This window comes from Hipposideros armiger, unplaced genomic scaffold (assembly GCF_001890085.2).
Source record: "Hipposideros armiger isolate ML-2016 unplaced genomic scaffold, ASM189008v1 scaffold_431, whole genome shotgun sequence".
Lineage (NCBI taxonomy): Eukaryota > Metazoa > Chordata > Mammalia > Chiroptera > Hipposideridae > Hipposideros > Hipposideros armiger.
In genome coordinates this window covers 399,972-416,433 of record NW_017731781.1, presented here as the reverse complement: position 1 = coordinate 416,433, position 16,462 = coordinate 399,972, and the positions used below count along the sequence as shown (strand labels likewise).

At 53.1% G+C, this 16,462-nt stretch overlaps 2 protein-coding genes across 4 annotated transcripts; one reads left to right on the top strand and one right to left on the bottom strand.

Moving 5' to 3' along the window:
• The first annotated feature begins 3,865 nt into the window (after nt 1-3,865).
• Nucleotides 3,866-10,101, top strand: SLC2A4 (solute carrier family 2 member 4). Of its 2 annotated transcripts, none has more exons than XM_019665011.1 (12): nt 3,866-3,940; nt 4,458-4,518; nt 5,826-5,942; nt 6,057-6,229; nt 6,319-6,443; nt 6,555-6,670; nt 6,763-6,925; nt 7,012-7,199; nt 7,364-7,468; nt 7,599-7,700; nt 8,221-8,424; nt 8,971-10,101. In XM_019665011.1, exons 2-12 carry the CDS (start codon nt 4,486-4,488, stop codon nt 9,172-9,174), a joined length of 1,530 nt encoding a protein of 509 aa, XP_019520556.1. In that variant the 5' UTR covers nt 3,866-3,940; nt 4,458-4,485; the 3' UTR covers nt 9,175-10,101. The 2 variants fall into 2 exon arrangements, with proteins under 2 accessions (XP_019520556.1, XP_019520557.1); XM_019665012.1 differs by lacking the exon at nt 3,866-3,940 and adding an exon at nt 4,071-4,346.
• A 114-nt stretch (nt 10,102-10,215) lies between these two features.
• Nucleotides 10,216-16,455, bottom strand: YBX2 (Y-box binding protein 2). Of its 2 annotated transcripts, none has more exons than XM_019665014.1 (9): nt 16,137-16,455; nt 15,465-15,528; nt 14,104-14,137; nt 13,159-13,248; nt 12,280-12,564; nt 12,010-12,113; nt 11,503-11,701; nt 11,014-11,098; nt 10,216-10,912 (listed from the first exon to the last, which is right to left on the bottom strand). In XM_019665014.1, exons 1-8 carry the CDS (start codon nt 16,411-16,413, stop codon nt 11,048-11,050), a joined length of 1,104 nt encoding a protein of 367 aa, XP_019520559.1. In that variant the 5' UTR covers nt 16,414-16,455; the 3' UTR covers nt 10,216-10,912; nt 11,014-11,047. The 2 variants fall into 2 exon arrangements, with proteins under 2 accessions (XP_019520559.1, XP_019520560.1); XM_019665015.1 differs by having other exon boundaries at nt 11,503-11,680.
• Between the last annotated feature and the right edge of the window lie 7 nt (nt 16,456-16,462).

Sequence of the window (16,462 nt, the reverse complement as noted above, 5' to 3'; positions counted from 1 at the left end):
AAATAAAGCTATTTCAAACTCTGCTGGTTGCACTGTTCCTAACAGGGGGAAAAAAGAAAACTTCATTAAGTTCAACCTATTCTAAGTGCTATATGAGTATTGCATTATTGACTGTCGTTAAAACCCTAAGATGTAGATACTATTATTATCTCCCTTCTCATTTTACAGATGAAGCAAATAAGGCACAAAGAGCTTAGGTAACTTTCCCAAGGGCACAAAGTTAGTATCACAAAGCTGGGGCTCAAACTCAGGCAGTTTGGGCCCAGAGTCCATACTCTTACCTATGCTGCCTCTGGGTGGATGATGACTAAAGAAGGTATGGTGGAAGCAGAACGCTTCCACACTACTAATGGAAGTGGAGACTGGCACAGTCATTCTTAACAGCAAGCTGGTAGTACGTAGTCATATTAAGTATAAGTATACCCTATGACTCAGCAATTCCACTTGTAGAGATAGATATAAATAAAGACAGACATAGGCAGAAGCAGAGATATATCTCTCAAAGAAGTTTTCACAGGTGTGCATAATGAGCCTTGTATGAAAATGTTCATTGCCACATTATTTGCTGTGGTTGGGAACTGGAGGTGACATGGGTGCTCACCAGTGGGATTGTGAGCAAGTACAACGTGATGTGACTGATATTATGGAGTACTATGCAACAATAAATCTGATAATCACAGAACATGAATGAGTTTTTAAAACATAGTGCTTACTGAAAATAAGTCAGATCAGAATGAAAGCTATAACAAGATGCATTTACATCAATTTAAAATGTTTGTACACAAAACAATTCATATTTTGCAAGAGCACAAACAGAAAATGAGCATTAAAGACATTGGAGGGCCGGCTGAGTGGCTCAGTTGGTTAAGAGCTTGCTCAAGAGTGTGAGCTCTGAGCAACAGGGTCACCGGTTCGACTCCCACATGGGCCAGGGAGATGCGCCCAAGCTGAGCTGCCACTGAGCTGCCAACAGGTGGCAGGATGGCTCAGATGGTGAGAGCACGTGCTCCTAACAACAAGGTTGCCTGTTCGAGATGGTGGCTACACCCACCTGCAACTAAAGACTGAACTTGGGGACCGGCCGAGTGGCTCAGTTGGTTAAGAGCTCGCTCAAGAGTTTGAGCTCTGAGCAACAGCGGTTCGATTCCTGGCCCGAGCTGAGCAGCTGCTGAGCTGCCAACAGGTGGCACGATGGCTCAGCTTAAAAAACAAAAAAAGACATTGGAATGGTTGTTCTTTGAGGGAGGACAAACGAGAAATGGGTATGGAAATAAGAAAGAATAGTTTTAAACATAAAAATAAGACATAGATTAATGAAGACAATGTACCAAAAACTGTGTCATTAATTCAATCCTCCACACCTGAGACCCTAATATATAGACAAAATACAGTGAAAAAAAGGAGATAACATTGCTGGAGCTCAGGAGTCAAGGTTTCCCTCCAGAATCTAGAAACAGAGGGCCTGAAGGGTAGGAGCTGGGGGGCTGGGGGCAGGGGTGGGTGGTGGGTGGGGGTGAGGGGATACCTTGACTTTCTCCTGCCCTCCAATCTCTTACCTACCATGGGCTGAACCGAGTCAGAAGGCAGTGAGCACAGGAGCTTGGAAAACAAAAGCTTGCAGGGTTTAGCTCCCCGTGATATAGGACAGAGTTTAGGAAGGGCTATAATTGGTTCTGAGATCACAAGGACCAAGGATTACTATGTAAAATCAAAACACACACACACACACACACACACACACACACACACGCTCCAATGCAATGACACATACTGTGTCATAAGTCTCTCTCCTTCCTTTTCAACCCTCTATCAGTCAACATCTTTCGTCCGTCTTCATGCCATTTTTCTTTCTCCCTCCCAATTTTTCTTTTGCCTCTCCTTGTTTTTCTTTTGTCTCCTCTTCTACTTCACCATCACTTCTCCACACTCTTTAAACTACTCTATCTCCTAATATCTAGATGACTTGCTTTCCTTGATCCTGCTTTCCCTGGGGTTTAAACTCCTAGAAGAATCTTTGAGAAGCATCAGAAACAAAGCATCTGAATAAGAGCAAGAATGTGCCTTACCCTGAGTGGCAGGACAGACCCGAGGGTGCTAGACCCCAGCCCTGCACTCCAGCTACACTGACTTTTAATCTGTCCCCAACCTGTGCCTCCTCCTAATTCCTTTTTTCTCCGCAGCACCTTTCTCTGCTTTTCTGCTCTCCCTGCCCTCCTCCCTTTGTGGTACTCCAGCATCCCTGGTTATCCTTTTTCTTTCCCTGATCAGTCTCTCTCTCTGCATCCGTCAATTGCTTGTGTTCCTTTCTGCTTATAAATGATTGGTTCTCCTCAATGTTCAGACCTTAGTTCTTCATCTACACCCTCTTAGTCAGATACGTGGAGCCATTTACCAACTGGTTCTCTCCTCTGTGATTGCTCCCCAATCTGTGTTTTTGGCTATCAGGAGAAGACCCTCGTTTCATTCATTCAACAAACATTTACTGAGTGCCCACTCTTAGGCTGGTGCTGGAGATAGAGGTAAACAAGGTGAACTTCTGCCCTCAAGATTGAAATACAGAGAAGAAATGATGATAATATATGACATTGGGGACACATGGATTTCTGAAGGAAAGCTAAGGAAGGTTTCACAGAGGGGTTGAGCTTTTTTAAAGGATGAACAGGAATCCTCAGGTATTCCAGACTGAGGAATTAATATAACAAAGACATCAAGGGATAAAACAGCACTGCGTGTTCTGGGCACAAGAGGTAGTTAGGTATTGACTAAAACTTGAATGGAGACATTAGAAAATCAGGAAGAGACCAGAGAGAAAAGGCAGGAGTTTTTGTTCTTTCTGAAAAGGGGTTTGAACTTGACAGTGGGGACAACAAACAGCCAGTGACCTTTGGGGCAGGAGTGATGAGGTTGAATTTTTTTGTATTGTACTCTTCCCTCTGTATAAGGGAAGAGGAGCAGGAAGACCAGTCAGGATGATGGTGGTCTGGACCAAACTGGCAGCAGGAGAGGTGAAGAAAATCAGATGAATGTGAGTTTAGGAGGTAAAAACACCAGCGTTTGTACCTAACTGGATAAAGGGGGCTGCAGGAGAGGAAGAATCAAGCATGACTTCCAGGATTCTGATAGGAGTGACAGGGTGAGACCATTCACTGGGAAGACAAAGTTAGGAGGAGCAGGTTTGGACATTCTGATCTTGTGAGCTGCTCCATCCAGGCGGTAGCTGTACACTCTGTTCTGAAGCTCCAGAAAGAGGCGGGGGTTGAATGTAAGGGAAGTCTCAAGTGAGGTAGACTGGCCTGGGACAGTGGGTCAGAGACTACCTTGGTCCCATCCGCAAGCGGGTCCTCGCTCTCCCTCCAGGTGGCACTAGAGCCCCGCGCTTCTGAGCCCTGTTTTCTGAGCCGCACGTGCTCTATAATCGGAGGGTTCCACTTCTCTCTGGACATTCAGGATTTAGCTGGGGATTCAACCCCTGAGCGGCCTCCAGAGAGCATGTCCAAATCATCCACACAGCCCAGTACATGCGTGGCGGTTCAGGGTCCTCAGGGCTGGTGGCGTGGTTGGTGTGACCACTGTCCCTCGGGCCGCCTCCAAGAACCAAGGTGGGGAACGGGAGTAGGGGAAGGCCCAGATAGGCTGTGCCCCCCCAGAACAGGGATGCATGGAAAGAGGGCCACCAAGCCGACACACTCGACCCGCTAGGAACGGAATTTCCTGTCCCCCACGACCACCCTCGCATGTTAAATGTGTCACGGACCCTTTAAGGATCCATCTCCAGGCCCTCCCCCACCCGGGACAGGCCGGGACACCTGGGACCTGACATTTGGCGTCTCCCAACGTGGGAGCTAAAAATAACCGCCGTGGGTTACTTTAGGCCATTGCTCCTCACGCACCCAGCGCGACGGCTCATATGCAGTCTCAGGCCGCGCGAGTTCTCTCCCTGGTGAGTATACCCTCCTCTCAGACCTCGCTTTCCCGACCTGCAGCGCAGGATTTTTAAGTCACCTCTTCAGCCCCAAACTTTGGCTGGTGGGCAGAGTCTTCACACGGAGGGGACGAGACCTTCTATACTCCAAGAAATTTTTCTCAAAACTTCCCAGCGAGAGGCTGGCGGGAACATGAGGGGCGTGACCTCGCTGGTCCACCCAATAACTCACTGGTGCCAAATTCTAAACCTCAGGCTTAGAAAGGGGGCGTGGTCTTCTGGGGTGTGCGGGCTCCTGGCCAATGGGTGTTGTGAAGGGCGTGGCCCGTGGGGGATGAGGGGGCTCCTCGGGTCTTTTCCCCCCAGCCTGGCTTCACCAGATCCTCCGGAGCCCTGCCGCTCTCGGGCTCCTTGGCTTGTTGCTGTGGGTCCGCTTAACCCTCCCTCCGCACTTCGCACCGGGATCCCCGTCGCGCCCGCTGCTCGTCAGGCCGAACGGCAGACCCCCCAGTCTCCTCCCTCTCCTTAACTGCAGCTCCTGTGCCTCCAGCTCCTGAGACGAGATGCCGTCCGGCTTCCAACAGATCGGCTCAGAAGTAGGGTTCACCATGCGGTGGCGGAACGGGGTCACGGGTCCCACTTTACTTGGGCTGGGGTCGCAGTTGGGGTCAGCTAGGGGGCAGTCCCTGCGCAGGCGCAGGGGGTGGAAGTGGGGGCCTGGCTATTTACACTCCGGCTGGACAACCCGTGACTGTCCGATTCCAGTCCCTACAAGAGGCTGAGTGGGTCTGGGGCCACAGTTGGATTTTGTGAGACCAGGGTTCGCCCCTTTCTTTAGTACACCACACGTTGCGTCGGGATCAGGGACACCCTGCCCTCGATCCAGCTTAAGAAAGCAGATCCAGGCGGGTCTTGGCCTCCAGGAGCGGTCCGCCTGTCCCGACTCGCAGGAAATTTTTCGACGACCAGAGGCTCTCTGTTGGCCCCCACCCCCACTCCTGGCCGTTCTTCAGGACGCTGAACTTTCCCTTGGCCCCACGGTTGGTGGAGGGGCAGAGAGGAGTGGCAACCCCCTCCCCCACTCCGTCCCCAGCTCAGGTTTCTGCTTGGTGACTGCTGCTCGCAGCGAGCGACCGCCACCGCCCCTCACACCACCTCCCGCCCCCATCCCCTGGGCACAGCTCTCCCCGGCAAAAGCCCGGCACGGCCCCCCGCCCTTCATCGGGGTTTAGAGGGGGAGGGAAGGCCAGGGCGGAGACAGAGAAGGCCACCGCAAGGGCCATAGGCCGAGAGGAATGACCGCGATGTCCTTTTTGGAATTGCTCTTCCTGAGCCTGTTGTGGGCCTCCAGAAGCCAGTTGAGAAAACCCCCAAAGGGGAGGGAAGAAGACAGCGGCTGCTGATGATAATGCACTTGTCAGTTTCTAAAACCAGCACTATCAGAGATACTGTTAACATTTGATTTTGATTTTCACACTTTCACTGACAGGTAGGCAAAGCAGGCAACATCCCCTCTATTTCCCCTAACCTAAAGGAAACCTAGGTTCAGAGTAGGGAAGTGACTTGCCCAAGGTCACACAGTTCTGAACTTGGGTCTCTTAAGGCCAAGCCCTTCCCAAGGTCACAGACGAATTGTGAGACCTAGGTCCTCAAACATTTCTCTGCTGGCTGAACTCAAACATCCAGTTTCTCCCCCATGCCCTGGTTACTGTGGGGTTCTTCCTGCTCCTATTTACGTGGAGATCTTCCTGCAGATCCCAATATTACCCACTTTCCCTCACCCAATATGTTGGATGGAACCTAGTATCATAAAGCTCTGGCTGGGCCCTGGCCCAAGCCCCTGGAGGAAGGAAAGAAACTATGATTCTATGTGACAGGCCTCCTCTCTGTTCTGCCTTCCCAGGAAGGGGAACCTCCTCAGCAACGAGTCACTGGGACTCTGATCCTCTCCGTATTCTCTGCTGTGCTTGGCTCTCTGCAGTTTGGCTACAACATTGGGGTCATCAATGCCCCTCAGAAGGTGAGGGGCCTGCGGCTGGCAGAGTGGGGGTGACCAAACAAGGAGGGCAGGGTACAGCAGGGGTAAGCAGAGAGGGAAGGGTCTACAGTGACTCACTCCTTGCTGTCCCCCCAGGTGATTGAACAGAGCTACAATGAGACATGGCTGGCGAGGCAGGGGCCTCAGGGACCAGGCTCCATCCCCCCAGGCACCCTCACCACCCTCTGGTCTCTCTCGGTGGCCATCTTTTCTGTGGGCGGCATGATCTCCTCCTTTCTCATCGGTGTCATCTCTCAGTGGCTGGGAAGGTATGGAGCTGGAGGACAAGGGTTGGGAACAGGAAGGGAGCCATAGCACTGGCACCCTAACTCTCACAGCTCCACTATCTGCCTGCCAGGAAGAGGGCAATGCTGATCAACAACACCCTGGCAGTGCTAGGAGGCACCCTCATGGGCCTGGCCAATGCTGCTGCCTCCTATGAGATGCTTATTCTTGGACGGTTCCTCATTGGCGCCTACTCAGGTACCTACGGGCACATGGCCCTGCCCAGTGCCCAACTCTCCTTCACCATTCCTGGGTTTGGCAGGGGGGAGTGGGCAGCTGCCTCAGCCCTGTCTTCTTCCTTCTGCCCAGGGCTGACGTCAGGGCTTGTGCCAATGTATGTGGGGGAGATCGCCCCCACTCACTTGCGGGGTGCCTTGGGGACGCTCAACCAACTGGCCATCGTCATTGGCATTCTGATTGCCCAGGTGACTGGGCATGGCCTCATGGGAGGATAGGCAGGGGATTGGGGTGGGGCTCTGGAGAACAGGCTGAATAGCCTACCCTCCTTCTCCCACAGGTGCTAGGCTTGGAGTCCATGCTGGGCACTGCCACCCTATGGCCACTGCTCCTGGGCATCACAGTGCTGCCTGCCCTCCTGCAGCTCGTTCTGCTGCCCTTCTGCCCAGAAAGCCCCCGCTACCTCTATATCATCCGGAACCTGGAGGGGCCTGCCAAAAAGAGTGAGCTTCTACCCCATCCTGCTAGTGCCTATCCTCCTCCCAGACCCTCTCCCTGCCCTCTCAGGCCTGACCCTCCTTACCTCCAGGTCTGAAGCGCCTGACAGGCTGGGCTGATGTGTCTGGAGCACTGGCTGAGCTGAAGGAAGAGAAGCGGAAGCTGGAGCGCGAGCGGCCACTGTCCCTGCTGCAGCTCTTGGGCAGCCGTACCCACCGGCAGCCCCTAGTTATTGCAGTTGTGCTGCAGCTGAGCCAGCAGCTCTCAGGCATCAATGCTGTATGTATGCAGCAGCCTCCGGGAAGGGCAGGGTTAGGGAATAGCCCAAGAGGAGGGAAGGGGACAAGTCCCCTCCCTTAAAACTCAGGATCAGTTCAGCTTGGTGTGGCTCTAGGGAGAATGAAACATCCCTGCCATCCCCTTTTCTTCTCCTCCACTTCTAGGTTTTCTATTATTCGACCAGCATCTTCGAGACAGCAGGGGTAGGGCAGCCAGCCTATGCCACCATAGGAGCCGGTGTAGTCAACACAGTTTTCACCTTGGTCTCGGTAACTGCTGGCCTTTGGAATGGCCTTCACCATTGGCTTCACATCCCTTGGTTGTCTCCACTCACCCAACCCGTCCCATATCCTGTGCCCGAAGTTCCTCCACCCCACCAAGCCCTGACTCTCCCCTTAGGTATTCTTGGTGGAACGGGCTGGGCGCCGGACACTCCATCTCCTGGGCCTGGCGGGAATGTGTGGCTGCGCCATCTTGATGACTGTGGCTCTGCTTCTGCTGGTGAGGCCTGGGAAGTGGGAAGGGGACCAGCAGACCAATCCATGGGGACTACCCCAAGAGGCTCTGTGGCCAGCCAGGGCCATGCCTCAACATATGTGCCTTTGATTCTGGGACTAGCTCATGTGCCAGGACCATGGTCTGTGCTCCTGAGGAACCCAGGCTGTACTTCCTCCCACTCTGGAAAGAAACTGAAGCACAACTCTGGCTACCAGGAAGGAGAGGCACTGTCCAGTCCCAGGAACAATCATTCCTAAGGACCCAGCTTTAGAACCAAGGGGGAATTGACCATTTTAATAGCTGAAAGTCGGTAACATTCTCACTGCCTTGAATCAGCATAGGGCAGCCAGCTGAATGTCAGTGCTCAGAAATGCTCAAGGGCCTGTTCTAACCTAGGGTGGCAGTCCCCGCCCTCCCTGCCATGAGCTACTGGGAAAGGTAGATTTCAGTTCTCTGGGTTAAGGGCAAAAGAAGATTCAGAAAGACCTGAACTGAATTCCCACCCTCCCTGCCTGGCCCCCAGGAGCGGGTTCCAGCCATGAGCTATGTCTCCATCGTGGCCATCTTCGGCTTTGTGGCATTCTTTGAGATTGGCCCTGGCCCCATCCCCTGGTTCATTGTGGCCGAGCTCTTCAGCCAGGGTCCCCGCCCAGCAGCCATGGCTGTGGCTGGTTTCTCCAACTGGACATGCAACTTCCTCATCGGCATGGGTTTCCAGTATGTTGCGGTAGGTGGCCTGCCCCTGTCCCAATCTCCCACACCATAGGCCAGAAGGGGGCAACTCACAGCTAGTCCACTGGCTTTCCAGTCAAGTACTCCCCCAGCCCACAAACTACTGGTCTGGAGATCACTTTGTTGGACTACCTGGGCCCTGAAGACTACCTGCTCCACTAGAATCAAAGGAAAGAAGGGAGCTGAACTAGATCACATAGCAACAGCGGTGTCTTCAAAACAAACTAGTGGTATAACTTATTTAGACTAGGAATAAAATTAATTATAAACTTCATATTAATATTGCGAACGGTTGGGAATCCACTCTGAGTGCAGTAACTCAGGATGGTAAGAGGGCAAAAAACTATAGGAGAGTTGGGGTTCAGAGAATCCTTTTTTCACTAAATTCTCATTCCTGGTAATTTCCATTGCCCCGCAAAGGAGCCACCTACTTTCTGCAGTATCACAGCTCCTTATGAGGAACTTTAGCTCCTTGTTTGCCTGAAATCACCCCTCCCCTCCCCTTCCTCTCTGTCAACACCTCTTTCTCTGCCTGTCCCAGGATGCTATGGGTCCCTACGTCTTCCTTCTATTTGCGGTCCTCCTGCTTGGCTTCTTCATCTTCACCTTCTTAAAAGTGCCTGAAACCCGAGGCCGGACCTTTGACCAGATCTCAGCCGCCTTCCACCGGACAGCCTCTCTTTTAGAGCAGGAGGTGAAGCCCAGCACGGAACTTGAGTACTTAGGGCCTGATGAGAATGACTGAGGGGCCAGGCAGGGGTGGGAGAGCCAGTTCTGTCCCCAGAGACCCCTCCTTTCCTCTGCAGCACTTTAACCCTCTCTTCCCCATCACTTCCAGGGTAGAGAAAGTCCCTGCAGCCTGGTGGAATTGGGAAGCTGGAGGGAGAGGTGGTTGGAGCACCCCCTCATTCCCCTAGGATCCTCATTCTCTTGGATTATTTATGTGTTGTGGTTACACTGTGGCCATTGGGATGGGCCATTCTCCCCTCTGATCCCCTTCCTCCTTCCTCCATAGTCCACACCATCCCCACCCCTACCCAGCCTAAGTTCCAGAATACTTTTTCCTCTCCTGGAGAGAAGAGGGATTAGAGGGAGGAAGGGCTCTAGGACTGATTTTAGTGGGGGTTAACTGAAGCACAAAGCAGGGCAGAGCAGGACTGGAGGTTTCCTGCCACTTTGGACTCCTCTCACTCTCTGGCACTTTCCTGAATTCTTGCAACATAGAACATGGGTGAAGAAGGGTCTGTTTTGACCCCTCCATGGCAAAGGACACACCCTCCCAAGGTCTAACCTCACCTCTCTCACAGCACGCTCAGTCTTCTCACTCAACCTTCCAGGCAAGAGGGAACACATGCCCATATGTGATGAGAGGAAGGGACAGCAAGCTCCGCCTTAGGACTCCAGGCCCTACCCCAACTGCTTCCCAAGGCTGCCAAGTGGGGGCCCAGCTCTTTCCTGCTCTCCCATCCTGGAAGGGTGTTGTACCCGCAGGCTTTTGACCAACTAAGGGAAAGAGGGATTTGAAAGGCTGCCTGTAAACACTGGGCTGGGAGGAGCCTTGGGATATTTTTGTATATGTTTGAAAAAGAAGAGTTAGGGAGAAGAAACTGAAAGTCTGTTGTACTAAATGTAAATATATAGATACGTATATAAAGTCACTGTATGAGACAAGCGTCCTGTCGTGGAGGCATTCAAAGATAGACTCAGACAGGGATCATAACTTCCTCTCTCCCCGCCCATCCTGCTTCAGCTTGAGGCTGAAGAATCCTCTGGATGCTGTTACTCATGCCCCCACTTATATTTTTAGTCATTGCTTTTAATAGTAAATGCTAATAAGTTGTAGCTGCAAGTGCCAGACTGCTCTCAGCACTTTACAAAACATGCATTCTGCAAGGGAAATATTATCCCCGTTTTACAGATGGGAAGTGACTCTCACAGGGATGAAAGCACTTGTTCAGAGCTGCACACCTAGAAACATGGGAACAAGGATTCAAGACAAGTCCCTGCCCACTACCCCACATCCTCCTCCTCCCCACCTTCACCAGCAGGTTACCAGCAATTCTCAAAACAGAAAAGAGGCAGAGACCAAGACAACAGGAAAGCCTGTTTTTGTTTTTACTGGAGGCTCAGGTGGCACATGACAGTTCATAAAATGGCTTCAGAGGTCAAAGATAGAAGGGAAACAAAAAATAAACTGGGATGGGAAAGAAAAACAACCAGGAGGAGTTAATAGCTGGCTGGTTCCTTCTCAGCCTGATTTAGGGGAGGGAGTTGGTGCCTCTGAACAAAAAGGATAGATCTCTTCCTTCAACCTTGGTAGAGGAGAGAGAGAAAAAAAAAAAAAGCAAAAGGCTGTTGCTTTGGCCCTCCTGAGTCTCAAGGAAAAGGGGAAAAGGCCAGTGTTCTGATGCCATGAATTATGGGAAAGGGGGGAGGGGGTTACTGGGTAGGGTATAGGTCAGTTGGAAAAACTGGCAGATTACCTGAGAGAAAAAAAGAAATAGATAAGTCATGACTATGGACTTATCAAGACCCAGTTCCCCCACCCTTGGCTCCCCCTCTCCCCCCAGGAGCAGCCACTCACCAGGTGGTAGCTCTGGGTGTGCTTTGAGTTGGAATCACTCCAGTATGGTGGTAGTGGGGTCCCCACTATTGATGGGAGCTGAGGCCTAGAGAGAACAGGGGTGATCAGTTGATGCCCTCTTGCTCTTTAGGGCCCCCCAACTTCAACCTTCTCCCACCTTTTCTCTTCCCATTTCCATAGCCCCTTCCTATTCCTCCCCCAATTCACATCCCACAGCTGGTGCTGTGGCTCCAAACAGAGCTGAGAGGGGAGTCTGCAGGGGGTGATACAGGCTTGACTGCCTCTGCTGGGGCTTCCAGATGGGTGGGAGTACCTGCCAGAGGTGGACCCAACAGTACACTGGTTCTTTGGTGTCAGGCTGCATGAAAGGGGACAGGGCCAGGAGAGGGGGAAACAGGGATAGAGAGGGAAGGGGAAAGGGCAGAAACGAGAGGGGGAAGAAGGGAGAGGGGGAAGTTAGCCCCACAGAAGACAGTCAAAGGTCCTTACTTCCTGGGCTGTGGGATGCCTGGGTCCAGGGGGCTGCTGCCTTCGCCGCTGGAAGTAGGGGCGGTTTCGTGGGCGCTGGGGTTCAGGCCGGGAACCATCAGTGGGACCTTGGCTGGGCTTGGTCTCGCCATCCCCACCTTCTGTGGTAGGCTGCTGGGGTGGCCTGGGGCGGAAAGGCCTGGGGAGTGAAGTGGGGACCCTGAAGGTAGTCCAGTGTAGACCACTTCCCTCCCTCCCTCCCTCCCTCCCTCCCTCCCAGGACTCCCCCAGCAGAGGTGAACCAGTCAGCTTCCCTGTCCCCATCCCCACCCCCAGGAGCCAGGCTTCCAGCTGCAGGGGTGCCTGTTTCTCCAAGGCCCCCCCCCATGCAGTAATCTCTCAGCTACCCAGCCCCCCTTACCACTAGCTTCAGGCTCATCTGAGAACTTAGCTCTTCCCCTTCTTATCTGCCTCCCCCTAATACTGGATGGTAAAAGAGAAGATAAGTCCCTGCAAAGGGAGTCTTACCTTCGGTACCTAGGCCGGAATCTGGGTGGGGGCACCCGCTCGTCTCCCTGCTGTTGGTCCCCCTCCAATGGGGCTGTCTCTTTAGGTTCTACCCCGTCAGTGCCCTGGGAACATACAAAGGCCCTGTGAGCTGGGGAAAAAGCAGCTGCCCCGGACTCAGGTGTCCACAACTCTTCCCAAACCTCGCTTCCACTTCCCCTGAGTACTCTGCTCTCTCTCCTCACCAACTCCCAGTTGGGTAGTTGATTCCACATTCCCAGTTCCCCTCACCTCTATAGGCTGCTGCTGGTTGGGGGGCCTTGGGCCTCGCACAAAGCGACGGCGATAAAAGAAGGGTGGTGGGCGCCGTCGTCTGGGCCTCTGCCCAGGTTCTTCAGCTCGCTCCCCTTCGCTGCCTGGTTCCGTCCCACCTGATGGAACCTCTGCCACCATGGGTGGTGGGGCAGCTGGACGAGGGCGGGGGATGAATCGGCGAAACCTACGTCGATTGGGGGCATAGCGGCTGCCCTTCACTGGCACCCCCCCGGGCCCAGTTACATTAGCAGCTTCTGCACCCTGGAAAGGAGGTAGCGAGAACTTGCTCCAACAACAAATGTACAATATTCCCAAAATGGCTCGAATCATTAGTCTTCCCCTTCTTCCAGCTCAATCCCCTCTCCAGCTTTCCTTCAGCCCCTCTAACTTCTATCCTTTCCACCCTTCCTCAGGGGGCAATGGCATGTTTGGACCCTTCTAGGAGGGGCCACCTCTGCAACTTGTCCTTTTGAAATAGCTATATTGAACCCTCTGAGTTTAACACTGGAGGTGGGGGTGTGGATGGAAAAAGGTCTGGCAGCAATTGTCCATCTTACTACAGAGGGCTGACTCAAAGAGAGCCAGGGGAGAGGGCCCCATGTGGAGAAGACATAGAAGTGCTTGGTGAACTACAAAGAAACCCAGATACTACTGAGTGATGACAGGGACACATTCTTTAGGACATCATTTTAGAGCAGCCAGAATGTTGAAGATGACAAAATCTGGGGGAGAACATAGTCTTGCCTAATGGGCCAGTGGAAAAGCTGGCCTCAGAAGGACCAAAGCCTGGGATGACCTTCAAGCCAGCATCCTACCAGCTTGGTCAACTCTATATCCCACTGCAGGCCTCCAAACCTTCTCTCCTTCCACGACATCAAACTCCACAGTCTCCCCGTCTCCAACACTGCGCAGAAACTTCCTGGGGTTGTTTCTTTTAATAGCTGTCTGGTTAGGGGAAAGGCCATGAGAAAGGTGAGATAAGCAAGCCGAGCCTCTCGTCCCTGTTGGGCCCACCACCCAGTTTCATTCTTTTTACCATTTTACTTGTGGGCTGGGGCTGGAGGGTGAAGCAAGGAAAAGATAGTCAGAGTTTAGTAGGGAAAAAGCCATAAACTAGGGACCTCCGGAACAATAGTGCAGTTACACTGTCCCAAGGACACACTCCCTCCTCCCTCTACCCCGCAGGAATTTCAAAAAGGGAAGCAAGAAGCATGAGCTCAGAAACAAAACAAAAAGCAGAGACAGTCTTAAATTGCAAAGTGGATAAAATGTACTGTGCTTCTTACCTCACTCCCACTGAGCGTTCTTTCCACCAAAGCAGTGGTTCTCAAACTGTGGTGTGCATCAGAATCACCTGGAGAGCTTGTTAAAAGATTGCGGGCCCCTCCCCCAAGTCTGACTGATTCAGTAGGTCTGGGGTGGGGGTCTTCAAATTTGGATGTCAGGTGATACTGCTGCTGTTGCTGCTACTACTGGTGCAGGGACCACACTTTGAGAACCACTGCACCCAAGTGTCTCTAGCCTGTGAACATTGCCTGTGATTCATTCCTGTGGTAACAGGTCCCAGTAGGTAGTGAGCATGCCATGTCCAGAGGGCAGCACATACATTTCTTAGAGACAACACGAGGGGCCAAGGGCAGTTAATTCAGGCACCTGATGCAGATGGGGAGGGAAACTATTTCCTGGTGGGCATGCTATTGTGAGGTAAAAGCTGGAGAAGCATGATCTGCGCTGCTAAGGATTATGACAAAGGCCTTCAAAGAAAGGGCAGGTCCCTCAGAAAGCCAACCTAGTTCTTACCTGGTGAACAAAGACATCCTCCTTCGTGTCATTCCTGCAGAACAAGATGGGTCATTAGGGAGTGACTTTGGTGAGATGCTCATCTCCCCTGAGGTTTCCCTAGCTGCCCATTCCTAAAATTGGTCAAGGCACATCTCCAGCCTTCCATGCTGCTTGGGGATAGACAGGGTGCCCAGAAGCTGGTATGAAGTATACCTAAAATTTGGTGGAAAACCTGGGCTTCATGAGGAAAAGGTGGAGCGGGAAGTCAAATTCACCTTGCAGGACCTGAGCACTCTACCCTCCACCCGTTAGGAACTGGCAGTGCTGGCTGTAACTGTCCCTGGTCAACGCCCCCTCTTCCCAACTGCCATCATGATTGGAAAATTCTGCTCCAGTCTCCTTCCTCCTATAGTCAAGAAGGAGCAGGAAAGTGGGAACAAGGGGAAAGGTGCAGACAAGTTTGAGATTGGGACAGTGTGTCAAGAACTTGCTCTAAATAGCACCCAAACTTTATTCTCAGCCTCAGCCTGGAGGTGAACCCCAGGGTCAGACCCCTTTCAATACATCAAGTGATCAAGGGTAATATTTGATCATTCTCTATCACTACCTGCCTATTGCCCAAGTTTATCCTATATCCCAATGTGGGGGAGGGGAGGGATTTTCCTTCAGAACCTTCCAGGAGTCCTCAGTTTCCAGAATTAGAGAGGGGCCCTTCCCTAGAACAAATGTTCTAACTTTAAAGCACTTGGATCTGCACAAAGGTCAGCCTGCTAAGAGGGAATGAGGGCCTCCCAGGAGGGCTGAGCTGGGCAGAGTGCCCAGGGCTGGGGAAGGGCCCACAGGGGGAGACTTGGCTCTGCTCAGAATGGGCCACTAGGGCCCCTCCCAGTGCTGGGAGTGGGTGGGGCTGCCAAAGAGAAAGAAAGCCTAGACTGGCTCCTTCCCCAACCCCCACAGGCATCAGTCCCATCAGGTGGGGGGTTCAAATGAGCCAACAGCTCTCCAAGGGAGATGAGCTATGAGAGTGCTATGTGTGCTGTCTGAAACAGGAAATGAGTGAGGCCAGAGCCTTGGGGCATAGAGAGCGGTACATTCTGCCCCAAAAGTGAGGAAAACTAAACCAGAAGGTGAGACAGAGGAGCTGGGAGGGTCAGACCCAGGTTTGCCAACTTCCTAGATCGTTAACCCTCCACTGCCCTTGATGAGGAGGCTTCATCTTGCCCACATATGTGCTGCGATTCAAGACTTTCAATCAGCATCAGCTGGACATTGCAACCATGTGCCTTGGCAGGGGTAGAGATGAGGTTGGGAAGGTGTCCAATCCCACAGGCCAGTTTGGAAGACACCCATTCCACCCCCTCCCTGGGTTTCTCATATACCTGTTGATGAATCCGTAACCATTCCGGACGTTGAACCATTTGACAGTGCCCAGGACTTGGATTGCTGTCAGGCAGAGATGCAGTCAGGTAAGATGGGGGAAGAGATGGATTTGGACTCAGTTTTGAGACACTCCAAAATCTAACCTACCTCCCTATTACCTAGTTAACTTAACTTCAAGTGGAAGTGCCCACACAGCGAAGTTCAGGCTTTAAAAACCTTTCCAACACTAAGGCATGGTCCTCATGCCTACAAATCCACGCCCTTCACCTAGAACCCAGTACTTACCTGGTCCACAAAGCCCCGCCTGAGGGCTTTTCTAGCCCTCTTAACGTAAGGGTCCCCAGTGCACCTGCTTCCCGGGCTTAGAGATTTACCTAGTACTAACCCAAGTCAACTAGGCCAAGTCTCCTGCCCCGGGGGCGTGGCCAGACCCTGAGGTTTACCCTCCACCGCAAGGCCCTAGCTGTACCTGCCGACCACGCCCTCCCTCCCGGGAAGAATTTCCCACCAGGGGAACCTACTTTGGTCCACTGCCCCCAGGCCCAGTTAGTCCATTGAGTCTCCGGACCAGGCCCACCTTTGACTTTCCGGACCTCGCCCAGCTCCACGATGCCCCTCCCCCAGCCCGCCGAGACCCCTTAGAACCGCCCTGGCACGCGTGCCCCCCTCACCCAGCACCGGCTTTTCCGCCTGACTCCGGGCTGGGGGTGCGGGGGTCCCTGAGGCCGCCGTCGCCAGGTTGCCAGGGTTGCGGGGGCCTGGCGCCGAGGGAGATCCAGCAGCGGACCCCGAGGCGGCTCCAACCCCGCCGCCGCCTGCCCCGCCGCCTGCTTTCTGTGGCTCCCCCGCCGGCACCGGTACCACCACCGCTACCACCCCTGCTGCCGTGGCGGGCACCGTCGCCGCGGGGGCCGCTGTCGCCACCGCTGCCGCCTCCACCTCGCTCATCCCGCCGGGTTCAGTACCGGCCCCCGCCGCCACCTCCTCCGCCGCCACC

Bases quoted from the DNA above. Each gene is read 5' to 3' on its own strand.
- SLC2A4 (XM_019665011.1), top strand. From the start codon at position 4,486: ATGCCGTCCGGCTTCCAACAGATCGGCTCAGAA. The intron at 5,943-6,056 runs GTGAGGGGCCTG...CTGTCCCCCCAG, and splicing joins TCATCAATGCCCCTCAGAAG to GTGATTGAACAGAGCTACAA. The intron at 6,926-7,011 runs GTGAGCTTCTAC...CCTTACCTCCAG, and splicing joins GGAGGGGCCTGCCAAAAAGA to GTCTGAAGCGCCTGACAGGC.
- YBX2 (XM_019665014.1), bottom strand. From the start codon at position 16,413: ATGAGCGAGGTGGAGGCGGCAGCGGTGGCGACAGCGGCCCCCGCGGCG. The intron at 12,565-13,158 runs GTTTGGAGGCCT...CCTCCTTTCCAG, and splicing joins ATGTCGTGGAAGGAGAGAAG to GGTGCAGAAGCTGCTAATGT. The intron at 12,114-12,279 runs GTGAGGGGAACT...GTATGTTCCCAG, and splicing joins ACCAGCAGCAGCCTATAGAG to GGCACTGACGGGGTAGAACC.